The sequence below is a fragment of the Trachemys scripta genome, chromosome 3, assembly GCF_013100865.1.
Source record: "Trachemys scripta elegans isolate TJP31775 chromosome 3, CAS_Tse_1.0, whole genome shotgun sequence".
NCBI lineage: Eukaryota > Metazoa > Chordata > Testudines > Emydidae > Trachemys > Trachemys scripta.
Window position 1 is genome coordinate 32,433,887 of NC_048300.1, and position 19,296 is coordinate 32,453,182.

At 41.6% G+C, this 19,296-nt stretch overlaps 1 protein-coding gene across 2 annotated transcripts in view; it reads right to left on the reverse strand.

Moving 5' to 3' along the window:
- MSH2 (mutS homolog 2) overlaps nt 1-19,296 on the reverse strand; it is a 108,312-nt gene that overhangs the window by 34,149 nt on the left and 54,867 nt on the right. For both annotated transcript variants that reach the window (XM_034764403.1, XM_034764404.1), the window contains 2 exons: nt 17,377-17,486; nt 846-969 (listed from right to left, as the gene is read on the reverse strand). In XM_034764403.1, coding sequence (XP_034620294.1) covers nt 846-969; nt 17,377-17,486 — 234 coding nt within the window. The remainder of the gene's footprint in view (nt 1-845; nt 970-17,376; nt 17,487-19,296) is intronic.

The following is a 19,296-nucleotide window of genomic DNA, read 5'->3' on the forward strand; positions in this document are numbered from 1 at the left end:
TCCCTTTCATCCAGGTTATTTTGTTTAGAAGCACAAAAGTATAAACAAGTTTGGTATATTTGTGTCCCAAAAAACCAATCAAAGCAGCCAGAAGTAAGTTTAGCACCATTTTTGGAATACGGCAAACTAAGCAGACTTCCATTCACTGAAGTAGTTGACTAACTAGGTGATCTGTAAAGAAAAACTGAATTGTGTAGGGTACATCTGGAACCTCCAGAAGAAGAAGAAGCAGGGTCACATGAGCAAAACCATGATGTAAATAAAAAACTGTACTTTAGATTAATTTATTTTGTCAGCGTTGCCAGTTTTTCTTACCACTTTATTTTCATTAAAAGAGATTATGTGAATCATGATCAATGTGAGATTTGCACTGACCACACAAGAAATGGTAGTTTTAAATGTTTAATTCTGCTTAATAGAATTCTGTATTCCATTTTATATGCACCTTCATGCCACAAAAAATGGGCATGTCCAGAATGGACACCAATATGAATAGATAAGGACAGGATATTTGACTACACATTCCCCAAGGGTCTCAATAAAAATAAAATCAGTGGAGAAGGCTAGACACAGTTACAGTAAATCAATTCTGTACAACCCTGTAATAGGTATGCAGCAACTGGTGAAACATTCTGAAACACCACCTTTCACAAAAAACAATTTGGGCATAAAGCTGTTTGTTTCTCTCCACGTACCATACTAAATAACACCATTAAAATCATCCAGCAGTCTAACAAATAATTCAATAATTAAACTAAAAATAAAAATACCTAACTCTTATATGGCCAGTAGATCTCACAGCACTTTATAAAGAAAGTATTAAAGGGATTTTTACCCCACCGTACCTAGTTCTCTGGCTGCAGTCTTTAGAAGAGTCTGCATGCTCTCCTCTAGTTTGTTCATCTTCTCTCTCAACTCGGTCAGATTAGGATCAAAAGAAGCCTTCACAAGGAATTCATGATTTTCCACCTATGAAAAGAAGAATGAGAATGAATATAACTATAGTAACATTTGGATTGCTGCATACATTAGTCACTTAGTTTGATTTGGTTTAATAGTTTTTGTACATCATTTCATAATTCAGTATTGTTTGTGTCAGATGATATTCTGGAGCTGAAGAGAGTTTTGCTGAATCACACACAAAGCCTGGTAGCGCCCCTCCTCTGGCTGGACACTCCGCAGGCTGCTATGTTTGAAGCTCACCTCACTGGGTCCCATGTACGCTAAGCTTTTTGAGTCTAAACAATTCTAAGCACTATACCTTGCTAGAGTGTCCCTCCTGAGACCTGACACCTTGCGGTCCAACTGCCTAGCCCCTGGGACTAGTGTGGTCTCATCAGATGTCCCCATAGCTCAAATACACCTTTTTCCAGAACTCCAGCCTCAAGGGAACTCTGGACTTACAGTTACCCCTTTAGGGATATGTAGTGTTCCGCATTTTCAGTTTTTACCTATTTTCACGGATAAATTACCAGGTTTTTTTTATTAAAGGAGTTCAGTTTTTACTGATTTACACCTATTTATCAATCCACTCAGTATTTTTTTCAGGTACTTGTTTTTGTTAAACACTGCTTTACACACTTGTTGTGTCTGGCAGCTCTGCGACTGAAGCAGTTCCAACGAAAAGCACAGAACACACACAAAGTGGTGGCTGGAAAAAACAAACAAACAACGTTAATATTGCACTCTGATTGGCTCACAAGGAGACGCTACTCTGCTATTTCTTTGCATTCATTTAGTGCGGTACTGAATTTAAACAAGAAATCCTCCCCAGATAAAAATACGGTAAAAGGTAAACATGGGGCGAAATCACAAATCTATGCCTGAATACCAACAAGAAAATCAGTGCTTAGAAATTTTCAAGAAAAAGTAAAGACAGGAACGAAGAGAATGCATCGCACTGCAAGTACTACAGCATTGAGATCAGACAGAATAAAGGAGCATGTCGAAAGCAAGAGACAAGAGGCTTAAAGAAAGTGAGCTTCAGAATAAACAATATCAGAATCTTTCACCAGGGTTTTAACGAAAGAGGACCCAGCACGACTGTGTCAATGAATTAGTCTTAAAGGTGCCACAGGACCCTCTGTTGCTTTTTACAGATTCAGACTAACACGGCTACCCCCCTGATCAATGAATTTGTGCATCCTCTTTGTTTCGCCGGACAACCACTGTTAATTGCAGTGGGGCCTATTGTTATACAAAGTCACAATAGTGTCCAGCAGCAAAAACCCTTCCTAATGCAGACAACCTCACTCATAAGTATCTGAAAGAAAATCATGATGCTTTAGTATTTAAACTGATGGAATAATTGCCTAGTTTGATGCTTGGAACTGTCTGATTCTTGGCCTTTTGTTTTTGTTTCTTGATTTCCAAGCAAATAAACCCTGCATTGTTTTGTGCTGAAGCGGCATTCATCCCCTCTACTGACACCCATGTTGTTGACACAGCAATAACACTGTTCTACAGCCAAAATGCTTCTGAAATAAATGTAGTCAAACTTTACTAATTCTGGGTCACTGAGAATAAAAATGATGCTTAAAATTGTTGATTGGCGCTAGTTTTCAAGATATGCTATTGGGTCAGTATATACGACCCTTGACTTGGGAATGGCGGACAATAAGTGAGTTATAAAGGGAAGGGATCTCAATTTAAACCAGAAATGACTAAAATACATCTTTGACTGGATCTATGAATAAATCTATGACTGGGGTTGGACAGTACTTGCTTTTTAGGCAAAACAATGAATGATGCAATCTGAAGCTGGTATTGCATCATACATGGTATGAATTGCATCATGTTATTCCCAGAAGTCATGGATGATGCAATCATAACAAAGCTTACATCACTCTGCTGAACAAATTGCCCTATATCAGCTCTAGAAATCATACAGTGTCGTGCTCTCTTATTTTTCAGTGTTTGATTTTGCAAAGGGACACGTTTCTGTTTAGCCAGTGAGCAGAGATGCCTCGTACTTGTGTGAGCAGTGCATATAACTTATACTATGTTTGTGGTGAAGTGACTTTTGCACCACAAAAGCGCAGGATAGCCACTATGATTAAGAAAGCCTATCACCTTTATTTTGGCTACAAAATTGGAGATCAGGACAAGAGGTGGGCCACACACATATGCTGCAACACTTGTGCAACAAATCTTCGCCAGTGGTTGAACAGGAAAAGGAAATTATGCCTTTTGCAGTGCCAATGATTTGGAGAGAGCCAACAGATCATACCAGCAATTGTTACTTCTGCATGGTGCCTCCAGTTGGGAAAGGTGTGTCAAAGAAGAAAAAGTGGACTGTGCATTATCCAAACATTACATCAGCTATACGCCCAGTACCCCACGGAGAAGGACTGCAGGTTCCTGATGCACCAGAATCATTCTCACTTGAGTCAGACAAGGAAGAGGAAGAGAATGAAACTTCAGGTCCTGAACCATCAATGTCACAGGACCCACATTTTCTCCCATCCTCCTCCTCTGAACCACACCTCATAACACAAGGTGAACTGAATGACCTTGTCAGGGATTTGGAACTACTCAAGAGTAAGGCAGAGCTGTTGGGCTCCAGACTACAGCAGTGGAATCTCCTGGCAGGTGATGTTAGGGTTTCCATGTTCCATGACCGTCAAAAGGATCTTGTCCCATTCTTCTTCATGGAAGGTGATCTTGTAGCCTGCATCAACATCGATGGTGTGATGGCAGCGCTCAACATCGTTCACGATCCAGATGAGTGGAGACTGTTTATTTATTCATCGAAGATTAGTCTTAAAGCTGTTTACTGCATAATGGCAATGTTTTGCCATCAATTCCAGTTGGTCAAGCAGTCCATATGAAGGAAACCTATGACAACATGAAACAACTTTTGAGGTGCATAAACTACGACCAACATCAGTGGCAGCTTTGTGGCTATTTGAAGATTGTTGCTCTCTTGCTTGGTCTGCAGCCTGGATACACAAAGTATTGCTGTTTTCTCTGTGAATGGGATAGTCGTGCAAGAGATTCCCATTACATCAAGAAAGATTGGCCACTCCGACAGTCATTGGAGCCTGGGAGGAAAAGTGTTCAGCATCCACTACTTGTTGAATCAAGGAAGATTTTGTTACCACCCTTACACATCAAGCTGGGTCTGATGAAGAACTTTGTCAAGGCCATTGACAAAACACAAGCAGCTTTCAAGTACCTCCGTGGAAAATTTCCAAGGTTAAGTGAAGCTAAGATAAAGGAAGGTGTCTTTCATAGTCCTCAGATTCGTGAACTTCTTCGAGATGATGAATTTGACCATGCACTGCGTGGCAAGGAAAAGACGGCATGGAAAGCCTTCCAGTTAGTGGCAATAAATTTTCTCGGAAACAACAAGGCAGACAACTACAGGTTGTTGGTGGAAAACGTCCTCAAGGCATACAAAAGCCTTGGTTGCAACATGTCACAAAAGATACATTTTTTTGCACTCTCATCTAGATTTTTTTCCAACGAACTGCGGAACACATGAAAAGACCTAGGTTTACAATTTATGAATAAAACTCTACTATCTATACAATATACATAGGCATAAAATGCAAAAACTTAAATATCTTAGAAACAGTAGCCAATCAGTTGTTTTAATTATCATATTTGAATTTAGCACATCAAAATACATAATAAATAGCACATTTTATCTCTGAAGCAGACTACTTCTCAAAAATTGTAGACCAGTGTAATTGACATGTTTGAGATGTACCAACTAACTTGGGAAAACGTGGCCACAACTAACACAGATTCTGCTTCGTACATAACTAAGTTTGCACAGGAGCTTAAACTCAATCAGAAGCCGGAGCTGCTACATATTAGCTGTCCTGCTCATCTGATTAACTTTGCGCTGTCAGCAGCTACTGGGACAGAAGAAATTAAAGAAGTAAAATCTTGCATCACTGCATTCAGGGCCATTTTTAAGCATTCAAATAAGTTGAAGGCTTTGTTTTACATAGCGCGAGAAGAGTGAAGAGCTAACTGCCCATTACCTACCTCTGTTGTGCCACATCGGTGGATGAGCTTGTACTTTGCTGCCTGTCACGTAAATAACACATGGACTGTGCTAATGCATCTCCTGTGTTTGTTGGTTCTAAAGCAGAAACTCTGAAAAGACTGGCAAATAACCAAAATGACTGCCTTGGTGCACAGAATCTGGCGATGTTCATTGTTGAAAACTTGGAATCACCGTGTGACACACAGAAAACACTGAAGTTTTCTCTGACTACTGCCAACACATTTGCCAGTACAGACATTTGCCAAATCCTGAAAACCAAAATCTCAGCTGAATTGAGCACAAAAGCTACAGGAGAAACATACGGCGAGAAAACCCAGTTGTTTCTGGAAATTCTTCTGACCCCAGAACACAAGAATACCAAAAATCGTTCAAAACCTTCAACGCTATGCTCAGCAAGAAATGTGAGACAACTGTGATCTGTAATCTGAACCCCCAAGTGTTTGGTGCTGAAGATTCTTTTTGGAATGTCATCCAAGTGTTACACCCCTTCCTCAAGGTGAATTTTGCAGCAGACTACAACCGTTATGCCAGTGTGTTTCAACCATTTGCCACTAAAGATGAAATTTCAAATGGGAATTAATTACTTACATGAACATGCCTATCCCTGACAACGTGAAACTGGATGGGCTGGCTTTCTGGAACAGTCATCAAGACACTTCCCAACTTCAGCAAAGTGGCACGGTGAGCTTTAAGGGCACCCGCTGGATCTATTGATGCAGAGCACTTATTTTCAAAGTTGGACTACCTCCAAGACAGCAAGAAGCTCAACATGAGTGAGAATACTTTCAAGAAAATTATGTGGGAGTACACAAACCAGGATTTTCTGGAAAAAATACTACTAGCTTTGAGAGAAAAAAGACCTTTGTACATAAAAATAATTTTCAATTATACTGTAAACTGTGTATATTATGCAACAGAGTCCTGTGGCACCTTATAGACTAACAGACGTATTGGAGCATGAGCATAAGCTTTCGTGGGTGAATAATCACTTCGTCTGTTAGTCTATTTGAATATTTATTTGCTTGCAGATAGCTCAGTAGTAATAAACAAACCCGTTTGTTGGAGAGGGATGAGATGACTGTTACGTGAGTCTCAAACAATCTACATAGCCTCTTAGCTACATAAGCCTAGCATGCAGACCACAAAGGGATGGGATGTTCTAAAACAGCAACCCTTTTGGAAATAGGCAAATGCTTCAGTGCAAGCTTCTAACAATTAAATACACTCTGTAGGGTTATGAAAGGCAGCCTACAGTGCATTTTCCAAAATCTTTCCCAATTTCAACCCAATTTTCCTTAAATCAGGTATACAGTACACAGGTTTCCTTGCAGGCAGGTTAAGCAATTTTAGAGATACAGTTTGATTAACTCATTACCTTATTGTTTCCTCCTTCATGCGTTTCTTTTACCTCATTAATTGGTTTACATGTGACACCATCAGTATGGACACTCACTCAAGATGTCCTAATAAGCAACAGTGCTCAAGCAGAACAATTGGACAGGTAGCCTACACTATCCTGACTATTGTTTTTCCACCCCCAGATCTGAAAGCTGTGCACCAAGAAAGCCTTCCTGCATGGAACTTGGTGAAAAAATCCTGCATCTGGATTGACTATCACCTGCCTGACATATCAAGAAGACTGATCCAAAAAATCACATCTGCCATTCCGGATAAAACTTCTCAGAATAATAAAATAATCATTTTATTATCCCAAATAGAACACTGGAGAGTTTAAACTTTATTTTTTTTACAAATTGTAGCCCTAATTGTATTTAGAAAAGTTGTCCAAAACAGAAGCTATTCTCTTCTCCTCCACAACGTCATCTCTTAATTCTACGTGCAGCTGCCAATCTGGTGTGAGAAATTTTAAAAAGAACATGTGGAATTGTGAACATAGGTGCTCCCAATAGTTTTCAGACATTAAAAGGCTTTTTTATGGCAACATTCTGCCATATGACTATGGAAAAATCCACCAGAAGAACCTAGGAAAACACTGAAGGACTGGATTTATTCCTTCCTGGGCTTCCAATAAGAGCAGGAATAAAAAGCCAGTCACCATCACCATTGCACACATCTTTAACTTTAAGAGCACGTCAATTTTTTCATTGCTGAAACTGATACTGAATTGTAAAAATAAAGGACTCTCCAATTCCAATATAGCCGAATGTCCACCTGGCTTCAGAGATTAAGGAGTACAAACATGCAGCTACTTTCAATGGAATCTGCCATAACGGGTCAAAGATTTCGATCTCCATTCTGGGCATGGAACAGTAGATGAGCAACAGTCATGAACTGACAGATTGCTGTATCAAACACACACCAGGGCATTACCTTAGACCATCCCGTGCTTTGCTGAACATTGGGCTACCCACATTTGCCATCTTTGCCTGTCAACTGCCCTTCTCTCTAAATCTTCCCATTTCATGTTGAAGTACTTGATGTTGTTCAGAACTGTTCATTTCCATGTTATTCGCAGTTTTCCTCTCGTTCTTCTTGCGTTTTCTGGCTTCCATTCAATGGCGGTATTTGGCATTCTTTTTCCATTCTCAGCACATGTCCCAGCCACTGATGTCTTTTGTAGATTATTTGTGAGAAGGTGCCTTGTCCAGTAATTTTTTTGACTTCATTTGTCTTCCCATCTCTATATGTTACTCCCAATATTCTTCTCAGACATTTGTGATGAAATGCATCCAGCTTTTGTGTATCTTTCTTGGTAAGTTGCCATATCTCACTGCTATATGTTGTGATGGCAATAATTGCTTTGTACACATTCAGTTTTGTCTTGAGGGAGATGTTTTTGAGTTGCCAGATGTTTTTGAGTCTTCCAAATGCAGTGTTTGCCTTCCAGATTCTTCTTTATGTATCTTGGCTGATGGTACTTCCAAGATACATAAAATTTCCACCTTCTCCAGTTTCTCTTCAATTTTGATTTCTGTCCCTGTAGTCCCCATTAACAAGACTTTACATTTCTTTGCATTGTATCTCAAACTTATCTTCTCCATTACTTTTTACTTGGTTTGTGCATTTTTGTAGTCCGTTGGCATCTTCACTGATAAGAGTGATGTCATCAGCAAAGTCTAGATCAAATAGCCTTGAATTGTTCCATTTTAGGCCTTATCTATCACTGTCGCATTGTTTTAATCCATGTACATTCACTTACCAGGGCATTAGACTGAATGCAAACCTCCTAACTCAGTGTTGACTAAAAAAGAGAAGATCTAACTCCCTCCCTCCAACCTCACCTCCCGCACACTACCAAAAAAACTTTTTTTAGCTTGCCAAGATTTAGTTTTCTCAGGACTGCTGGTGTGTGTTAATAAACACTCAGACATATTTGGCAACGTTCAAAATGTACATAGGTGGATAATAAATAAGCTACAGCCCAAATGCTGCAAACACTTAAGTAGGTGCATATATTTACTCGTTACTAATTAAAATCTATTCCATTTGGACCCTTCTAGGCAATGCTGTAGTCTAATACACTCTTTTTACACGTATAGAGTGCCAAGCCTATGGAAAAAAAATGATAACTAATCAAATACAGGAATGGAAAAAAAAAGTGAATAAGTCATTATGGGACTGCAAATATATCTGGTGCTTTTCAAATTGTGTTCTTTGATACCTACCCCGGAAAGGTTACTCTGAATGGATTACTAATATAATGGTTGCTATGGCACCTTGTAATTCTATCATACCTTATTCTCTATTAGATTTTTATAGGATTTAAATATAATGGCTGAATCTGACAAAATGCAAAGCCAGAAGGCATACATTTTAATGCTCATACTGAGGAAAGTTTGTTGTTCCAATACAACCACAGCTGGCAAATCAACAACCGTTTTAATTACCTTCTATGACTTGAAAACAAATCCCACATAATGCATTTTATAAGGTGCCACTAAAAATGTCCAATTCATTATTCTGTTTAGCAGAAATGCAATAAAAACACTGACATCAAGTTGGAATGTGATTTGAAGGGCAAAGGCTTAGCACAGTAGTTGGAAAAGAACAGAAGATGTCCCAAGGCATAAAACTAAATCAACAGATGGTCTCCAACTAGTGTAAGGTTATAAATCTCTATTAGCATATATTGTAAATTCTAGGATTTTTGTCAGTCATTGACCTCTCTTCCTTTAAGCAAAAAGTGAAAGCCAATTATTAATCTATACCACCAAAACGGAACACAGATGAAAAAGTGATGTCTCCTTTGGAGACAAGTGTGCATATTCAAAATTAAAGCCTATACAATTTTCAAAAATTATTGTCTTAGCCTTATGCCACATTCGTGACATGAGGGTGGGTGGACTGACACTTGTGCACCTTTATAACAATTAAAAATGGTAATTATAGCAGCCCCTGAAATGTTATCTATTTGGAATGATGAAACTTTCACAGCCAACATGAGAAAACATTAACAGTAAGACTATGTTTTAGTCACGGGTATTTTTAGTAAAAAAGTCATGGATAGGTCACGGGCAGTAAACAAAAATTCATGGCCCATGACCTGTCCACAACTTGTACTACTCCTGACTAAATCTTGGGTGCTCTTCGGGGGCGGAGAGGGGGGGCAAACCAGGGGTGCCACGGGTGCTGGGGGGAGGGGTGGGTAGCAGCGTGCGGCCCGGGACCCCCACTGCTGCTGGGGAGGGAAGGGGGAGGAGGGATTGGTGGGGCTGGCAGGCTCCCTACCTGGCTCCGCATGGCTCCCCAGAAGTGGCGACATGTCCCTCGGCTCCTAGGCAGAGGCGGGCCAGGGAGCGCTGCATGCTGCCTCCACCCCGAGTGCTGGCTCCGCAGCTCCCATTGGCCGGGAAGCACGGCCAATGGGAGCTGCAGGGGTGGCAGCGGCACACGGAGTTGCCTGGCCCCACCTCTGGCTCGGAGCCAAGGGACATGTTGCCGCTCCCAGGGAGCCGCCCCGAGGTAAGCGCCACCCAGAGGCCCCTCCCCCCCCACACACACACCCCAACCCCCTGCCCCAGCCCTGAGCCCCATCCCACACCCAAACTCCTGCCGCTGGGAGTGAGGGAGGTGTTGTGGCCAGAGACTGCCCGAGCAGCGGCTGGTGCAGCTGGCCCAGGGGTAGCCTGAGCTGCTCATGAGGCATCTAGGTCAGCCACACCGGCCGCTGCAGAAGTCCCGGAAAATCATGGAATCCATAACTTCAGTGACAGACTCGCACCTTAATTATCAGTAATAAAAAGTTTTCCTGAAATCACTGAAAAAATATATTGTAATCAGCATGTTAATATAAAGTACTAGCCAGCTGTGGAAATTAGTAACGCCTATGAACCATGTTTGCTATTTTACACTTCAAAAATTACTGTTATAGAAATGCATAGGAGATAGCGAAAAAGTTGTGTGAAAATGAAACACAAAGCTTTATGGTTGCTTCACCCATTTTAGTGAAAGGACATCAAGATGTCAACTTTGAATTTTCAGGACTGTAGAACACAGTGTACAATAATCAACTGATCATTGCCACTTACTTTCTGAAACAGACCAAAAGGTCAGTTTTTTCTCTCTCAAAGTCAGAAGTGTTGGGTTGGGTTGGAAGATTCTAAACCTCCCTTGGAAGCCTATTCCAGAACTTAACTATACTTACAGTTAGAAAGTTTTTCTTAATGTCCAACTTAAATCTTGCTTGCTAAAGTCAATATTTCTTGTACCACCTTCAGTGAACATGGAGAACAATTGATCACCAAACCATTAGTAACAGCCCTTAACATATTTGAAGACTTATCAAGTTCCCACCTCATTCTTCTTTTCTGAAGACTAAACATGTCCAGTTTTCTTAACCTTACCTCATAAGATCTGAAAAACTGAACTGACCTTTTTTAAAAATCATTTTTGTTGCTCTCCTCTGGATTCTTTCCAGTTTGACTGCATTTTCCCTAAAGTATGGAGCTCAGAACTGGACACAGTACTCCATCTGTGGCCTCACCACTGCTGGGTAGAGCAAGGACAATTACGACCTGTGTCTTACTTACATACAACATTCCTGTTAACGTACTACAGAATATAAGCCTTTTTTGCAACAGCATCACACTTGACTCATTTAATTTGTGATTCATTGCAACACCCAGATCCTCTCCTGTAGTACTACCATCTAGCTAGGTATTCTCCATTTTGTAATTGTGAATTTGATTTTTCCTTCCTAAGTGAAGTACTTCGCACTTGTCTTTATTGAATTTCATCTTTCAAGTCTTCTTCAGTGATCTGACATAAAATAGAAAGTTTTGCCAAAAATCTTATACCGGTGATCTATGGTATCTTACAATGAAGTTGCGTAACAAGTTTAACAAAAGTTAATACGGGCTTTTTTTTTTTCCTTCATAGGAAAAAGCTTCTCTATGCTGGGAAATAAAGTTAACTTTTATATCTGGATCAATTATTTGCCACAAAGGTAACATATTAGCGATGCACACTCGATTCAATCAGATAATGCTACATCTACTTGACACTACAGCAGTAGAGAAAAATATCATGAATATGCACTAGTCACATGCTACAATTACGAGTCCTGGAACAGGTTCACTGACTGCACCAAAACCATGGGATTTAGAAACACTTCACAAGTGCCAATTAGTGGTTCTACACAAGTCTCTATGGAACAACAGTTTCAGAAGGTAGTTATTTATATGTCCATTCAGGGACAAGTGACAAGAAATGCAGAACAATTGTTATTGACAATTATTGGTCAGTAAACAGATGTAGAAGTCGCACAGTATTCAGGCTACAGGACAAACATCGATATTTAACACCCTTTAGGAACACTTCATTGGCCTCTTCAGATAGTCAGAATTGCACAGATCTTTAAAGCCAAATGTGTGGCAGAAATGTTTTAACTTCCTTGTTTTGCTTATACAATTGCATGAGAGGTGGTAATCTTACTGTAATTTTGATATTAGTGAATGAACTGTACATTTCCAATGTACCCAAAAATAGAAGATAAAGTATATTTAGGACATAGAGATGGAATACAAGCATTAACCAATGTTGCAACACAGAGCCTACCTCCAAAGAGAAATGGGACATCCCTAAATTAGTGGGGTGTGAAAATATGGATAAGGAAAAAGGGGTTGGAAACCATATGCATATGTATGCAACCTTAGTAGGGATGTGCTGGGGTGGAAGTGGGGATGGGAAATGCACCAGGAGACGCTAGGATGACCACTACAGACGGGAAGGAGAAAGTAATGACTGACACTCTGGGGTTCCCCGGCTGGAAATGAGAGTGATAGCAGTCATAGGGCTAAACACTTTGCACTATTTCTATCCGCTGTCGTATTTCAGTACTTGTGGCACTGTTTAGCTGCATAACAAAATTATTAATAAAATGGTTGTGTAGTTATTTGTGAATGTTTCTGATGTCTCTGTCACGTGTTCTTACAGGTCTTTCATTCTCATATTGATAATCTTCCTGATGTTGTGGGCATAAAGAGACCGAACATCTGTTGGACTGCAGTCTGAAAGACTGATCATTAATCAATACCCATCTATTAATGAGGCTTTACCAGTCATTTTTATTTCTGTCAGTATTGTCAATTTGTCATTTGTATTTTATTTGACCTCAAAACAATTAAAATACATATCTGGTTTCTAGAGTAAAATGTTTGCTTTACTTATTATTTGCATTACGATAGTGCCTTTGGACCCTAGTCATGAACCAGGACCCCACTGTGCCGTGTTGTATAATCACAACGATTCCTGCCCCAAGGGACTTACAATCTAAGGCCTGGGCTACACTAGCGGGGGGGTTCAAACTAAGATACGCAACTTCAGCTATGCTATTCACGTAGCTGAAGTCAAAGTATCTTAGTTCGACTTACCTGGCTTTCCTCACGGCAGCAAGTCAACTGCCGCAGCTCCCCTGTCGACTCCGCTTACTCCTCCTGCTGAGGTGGAGTACGGATGTCAATTCGTAGATTGATTTATCACGGCCAGACGAGACGCGATAAATCGATCCCCGATACATTGAACACAACCCGCCGATCCAGCGGGTAGTATAGACGTACCCATAGTATAAGACATGAGACAGAGTGGCACAGGCAGGGGCGTACAAGAAACAATATTGGTCAGCATGGTAGGCATTGGTCTCTGCACACCAGCAGCCTAGCCACTGTCAAGTTTTTTGCAGACAACATGACAATATTTTTTTGCAGGCAAGAGTTCTAAGGAGGAATTAGAAGGTGCATAAGGAGATACCATGGCAGATGTTTTCAGGGAGAACCTACCAAACATGAGGGCCAGCATGGGTGAAAGCAGAATGTTTGACTGAAAATTTAACAAGTGCGCAATGGAAGCTGTCGTCATCGGCAGATTGGAGGCAAGCGTTGGCCACTTGATAGTGAATGAGAAATGGTAGGTAGGGTGGAGTCTAACTGAAGGGCCTTGAAAATGAATACAAGCAATTAACCTAAAACATCAACCTAAATCAACATCGTTCCTGCACTGCTAATTTTAAGCAGCAAATTACATACAAATTTCAACTAAGCTATAACAAGTAACTTCCACATGATATATTTAAAATATAAATGAATGTACTCAACATAAGCATATTTAATAGATATGGAGCAGAACTTATTAGATTGTGTGCTTTTTCCAATTAAGCTTCATTTAAGAATTACATCACTGCAAGGCTGCCAAGGCTCACAGGATAAAAAAGCTGCACTGCCTTTTCACAGCAAGGCGGTAGTAGTAAACTTTGCAAACTGAAAGCGTTAATTAGATTTCGGTAATTTCACTTTTATTACTACCACTTCCATCTGTCCACTAACTTTCAAATACTGCTCACTTTTTACACAAAGAATTGCATTTATACAATTTAAGAATTCCAGTTCTCATACTTACTCCAGGCTTGTAAACATTTCAACTCAAGAGCTTGATTTCTCCATTATTTCAAATAAATACTCATGTACAGACAAATCAGAATGTAGCAAGGATTTTCTACAGAAAATGTGCATGAACTCCAATCTGCATAGCTACTTAAGTGCTTGTATCTTGTTTTCATGACATGCAATAAGATAAGGGAGGATGCAGCAATATGTCAACAGGGAATTTGCTACTCTGTTAGACAGCCTACTTGTGATGGGGTATATATCAGACCCTCTGAGGCCCCGTGCTGGAGGACTCATGGCCCTGCTACACCCTGCCCCAAAAAAGGCAGTGGAGAGGGTCCTCCAAGCTTTGTAGAGTGGCTGTGTGGGACACAGACAATCGGGGCCAAGCAGCTGAGCATAAGAAGAGCTGTAGGGCCAGAGGCAGTTCAGTTCCGTGCTGGAGCTGCAGGAGCCTGGCTGGTATATGGCTGGCTGACGGAGCTGCAGAACTCTGGATAGGGCAGCACTGCCAGAAGCCAGGGAGAGTGAGAAGGAGCCCGGCGCTGGTTGCTGGGACTTCATCAGGACAAGGCCCTGAGGTAAGGGTGAAGACAGTGCGGGCCTGCGAGGAAGTAGCCCAGGGAATTAGAGAAGCCGTGTGACATAGTTAAAGGGACACAGCAGAGATCTATGGGGTCCCTGCCCTGGGGCCTGGAGTAGTGGGCGGGCCCAGGTGGAAGTGGCCTGGACATTGAGGCACTCCAGATGTGGAACTGAACTGTAGTGGCCCAGCTGGAGGGCTGTAGCCAGAAGCCCAAGAGGGCGAAGACATTGTCTCCAGGGAGGGAGCCCATCTGAGAGAGAGAGAGAGAGAGAGAGAGAGATAGCGTGCGCAAGTACACACACTCGGCCGAGGGGGCGCTCATGAGAGGTGAGTGCACCCTGCTACACTGGTACCAGAAGTGTGGATTTCGGGGCTGACCCCTGAAACAAGGGGACAATGGAGGAGTTGGTAAGGCTGCTGGCCCTGCAGCAGCACAGCTCTACTGCAATCCAGAGGGCACTAGTTGAAGCGCAGCATGAAGCTCAGCAGGAACAGGAATTCCAGGAGGCGATGTCGCAGCGACTAACTAGCTCAGCAGCCTCCTCAAACCAACTGAACTCTGGGCCGGGGATACCACTGGCCAAGCTGGGGCCACATCATGATCCGGAGGCCTACTTAGTCACCTTTGAGCGGGTAGCCCCAACCGCTGCTTGGGATAAAGACACCTGGCCCCATTCCTGTTCAGGGAAGCTCAGGCGGTTTACCGGGCCCTGGATGACAAAGCGGTGAGAGATTATCCGACAGTGAAGCCTGCCATACTCGCCTGTCTTGGAGTATCCCCAGAAACTTACCACTTGGAGCTTTTTGCCTCAGGGCCTCGCCCCTGGGCCCTAGCCCAATGCCTTAAAGACTGGGCCACCCAATAGCTATGCCCTGAGGTCCACACAACTGCAGAGATCATAGACGCGATAGTCTTAGAGCAGTACCTAGACATATTGCCAACGTCAACTCAAACATGGGCTCGGCGGCATAGACCCTACTTGCTTGCCGCTGCAGTCCAGATTACAGAGGACTATTTGCTCGCTGCCTGGCCTGGCAAATATGCCCCGCTGAGGTCTGACCACACGCAGGCCCAGGGTGCAGAGAACTTTGCCCGGTTGCCAAAGGAGGCACCCAAGAGACCCGAACTGACCAGGAGGGAAGTCCCTCTGGATCCAGCCCTCGAGCACTGGTCACAATGGGTGCCTGCCGTCCCGTCCCAGAGCTGCACCCCAGAAACCCCAAAGAGAAGGGATCAGCAAGACCCTATTAGTGGCCCACTTTTATGCTTTCACTGTGGGAGGCCAGGACACTTCAGCCGATCTTGTCCTCTCATGGAATGGGACTTCTTAGACTTTGGGGTCCCTGAAACGTGTAGCAGCTCTGAGCCCAGGCTCGACCAACGGCATAAAATTTATGTGGCCCAAGTCACTATGGGAGGCTGCACTATGCCCGGGCTGGTGGATGCAGGGTACTCCCAAGCCCTAGTTTGAGAGTTCCTGCTTGACTGTAGCGACCTCAAATATGACTGCCCTGTGACATTCTATACCTTGGGGGAGCATACTGTAACCCCAATATTCCTCATTTTCATATAATCCTGATCTCACATATAAAGCATGCCTTGTAAGGTATCAGGGGAAAGGTTATGCTCTGCTGAAAGTCATTTCTCTATTGATATACATATATCATTAATGCATATGAAGTTATGAGAATTGTGTAGTGGTTGTCACTAAAGCATGCTGTAAATTGGGGAATTAGCCCGATATTAGCTCCCCAGAGGCAACAGCAAGGAAAGTAACCAACGCTCAGGTGGAGTGTCTCATACACTCATAGATTTTAAGGTCAGAAGGGACCATTATGATTGTCTAGTCTGACCTCCCGCATAACGCAGGCCACAGAATCTCACCCACCCACTCCTGTAATAAACCCCTAACCTATGTCTGAGCTATTGAAGTCCTCAAATTGAAGTCCTCCCAGCAGCACGAGGAGGATCAGATTCACCTCCACCTCCGGGAGCTTCCTCTGGCTGCAGGAAGCTCCTCGGCTGCTGCCTTCAGAGCCCAGCTCTGGTTGATGGCAGCACAGAAGTGAGGGTGGCAAGCCTGCGACCCCCCTTACAACAGCCTTGCAATTCCCCCACAACCCCCTTTTTGGGTCAGTACCCTCCCTCCCCCGGGTTACAACATTGTGAAATTTCAGATGTAAACATCTGAAAATGTGAAATTGACTAATTTTCAAATCCTATAGCCATGAAATTGATCAGACTGGACAATGAATTTGGTAGGGCCCTACTCGTCCCTTTTGAATTTAAAACAGTCAATGTCTTGCACTGCAATGATTCTCTCTGAGCTAAGGACAACTGGACAGAACTCCCTTCAGAGCCCAAAGTGACTGCTCCAAGTTCTTCTAGATGGGTGGTTGCACAGTACAGCTGGTGCAAAAATTACTGTGAAAAATATTTATTGAAATGTTGACAATTTTCAACCAATTCTAGGGCAGAGTAACACAGAGACTCCAATCCTCTCTAGGGCTGAATGCACTCTTTTGCTCACTAGGGCCTTGGGAGACTGGCTGGATCTATGAATCTAACTGGCTTTGTGGCAATATCAGAAAGCTAACCCTAGGCACCAAGCCTGCTTTCCATCCTTTTCAAGTCACCTGTGTAACCACCTTGTAACTCAGATTTAAATCTAAACAGTTTGTCCAAGTAAAACTATCCTGTGCATTCCCATAAGTCATTCTGCTCCCCAGATATCAGAATCCAAACTCAAAAAATAACTTATATTTATACTCAATAGACTACTCTAATATCCGTTTAATTATAACAACTTAAGTGTTCTATAGCAATAAAATATTTGTGTAGATTACACACTAAATATCTTAATACAAGAGTGAACCACACCAGTATAGGTCAGCAAGATGCTTCATACTTTAAAGAAACTATCCCATACCTTGTTCATGTCTAAAGTTGTTTCTATCATTTCCTGAAACTTGGAGAAGTCAGAGTTGAGATCATTAAGAGGCATTACAAATACTGCCAGCAACAACATCTGGTGTGTTCCTGTCAAAGAAAAAAAAATGTGATAGTCATTATTTCTCTAAATATTCAGTTGAACTTACCAGCCTGAAGCAAAATAGCACCAGTACACAACTAATGAGTTTTCAGTTTTCACTAAGATGTGACAGTTACTTCACAGACTGCACTTACTTCAGAAATTCTTCCTATTTTTAGCTTATCTACCTCATTCCATACCTCTCACTAGAGCAGTGGTTCTCAACCCATGGCCCGCTTGCGGCCCAATCAGCAAATAGCTGCGGCGACATCCTCAAGGCCATACAGATAGTATATATATTGTGCGGATGTGGCCCACGTAACACAGACAGCTCCAAATGTGGCCCACAATGGTAAACAGGTTGAGAACCTCTCCTCTAGAGAATCATTTGGTGCTATTACATGCATTTTATTCATATCCAAAGTAATGTGAATCAACTGCATTGTTATCTATACTATGCAGCACTCAAAGTGAACATCAGCCATCTGAATACAACCCAATGTTGCTGGGGGAAGCAGAAATTTCAAAACTGCTTTCGCTGAGATTTTGACCTCTAGAGTTACCAATTTTTAAGATGTATTAATTGAAATTATTTGAAAAATTCTATTATCTTTGCCCCATGTGAATTGTTTGTATTAAAAATAAAATCCCACAAGTTAGGAAGCTTCCGACACTACAAGTTGTAACTCAGACGTTGGGCATCGCTGGGAAATACTGTTAAAATCTCTCGTCTTCACCAGTCTGCATTAGATCTTTACATCTGCTAATATTAAATTTCAAATGGGAAGCCAATTTATTAAACATTAAAAAAACCTGAATTGTAAAACATAACATCTATTTTTCTATATGCATGTCCTGTATACATGTTCTAACACTGAATACAATAGTCATAAGAGCAGATTCTACATCTCACACAAATGCATAGAATTTTAAACATATGAAATAATCCACAATCAATGAAACACAAAAAGAGATAAGACTCCAGATTTATTGTTAGCACTTGCAGACATTTATAGTTCTGTGAAACCAGCATATTTTCTGAGCTGCAACTGTGAGCCTATACAATAGCCAACTGCAAACACTTCATATCAGTAAATAAATGTTTACATTTTTGCAACCATGAGGTATAATTTAATCACAGCAGCTAAAGTTACATCAGTATTATTAATACTATGAATTATCATAGAATTCTTCAAAATGAATCAGAGGCTGTAACACTGCAGCAGCTGATTAAGTATAGAATTATGAGGTTGTCTTTAGAACATAATATACACCTTTCATGTTCACAAGTAATCTCAATGCATTAACAGGTAAAGATAGTACTATGTACTGGCTATTACCAGAACTTCCCATTTTCTTATCAACCTATTCAAAGAAACCCTAGTCTCTTCCCCTCCATTTCACTTTCACACTCATGCCTCACCTCACCAATATTAACCACTGAGAAGTAACTGACTACTGCCCTAAATGGTCTAGGTCTAGCACATTTTTATCCACAATCATCCCACCCCTATAATAGTACTGCAGTTGCCAACATCTGAAACTTGACTGGAACACCATCCATTTGAAAAGAGTGGGCTACTGGCTCTGTTTTGATGCCCTCTCAATTCTAGAATCTGGATTTTTTATTTTTTATTTTTAAGACATGAACCACAACCCATCTTTTTGACCTCAGGTATCTGGGGAGGTAAACTATTTCATTTCCATAAAACCCAACACCACTCTCCCATCTCCTGATTTCTTTGGAACCATACTGGGGGGAAGAAACACATACACTTCCTCAGTCTGTGTCTTCTGATTTGTACACTCCAGATCCCA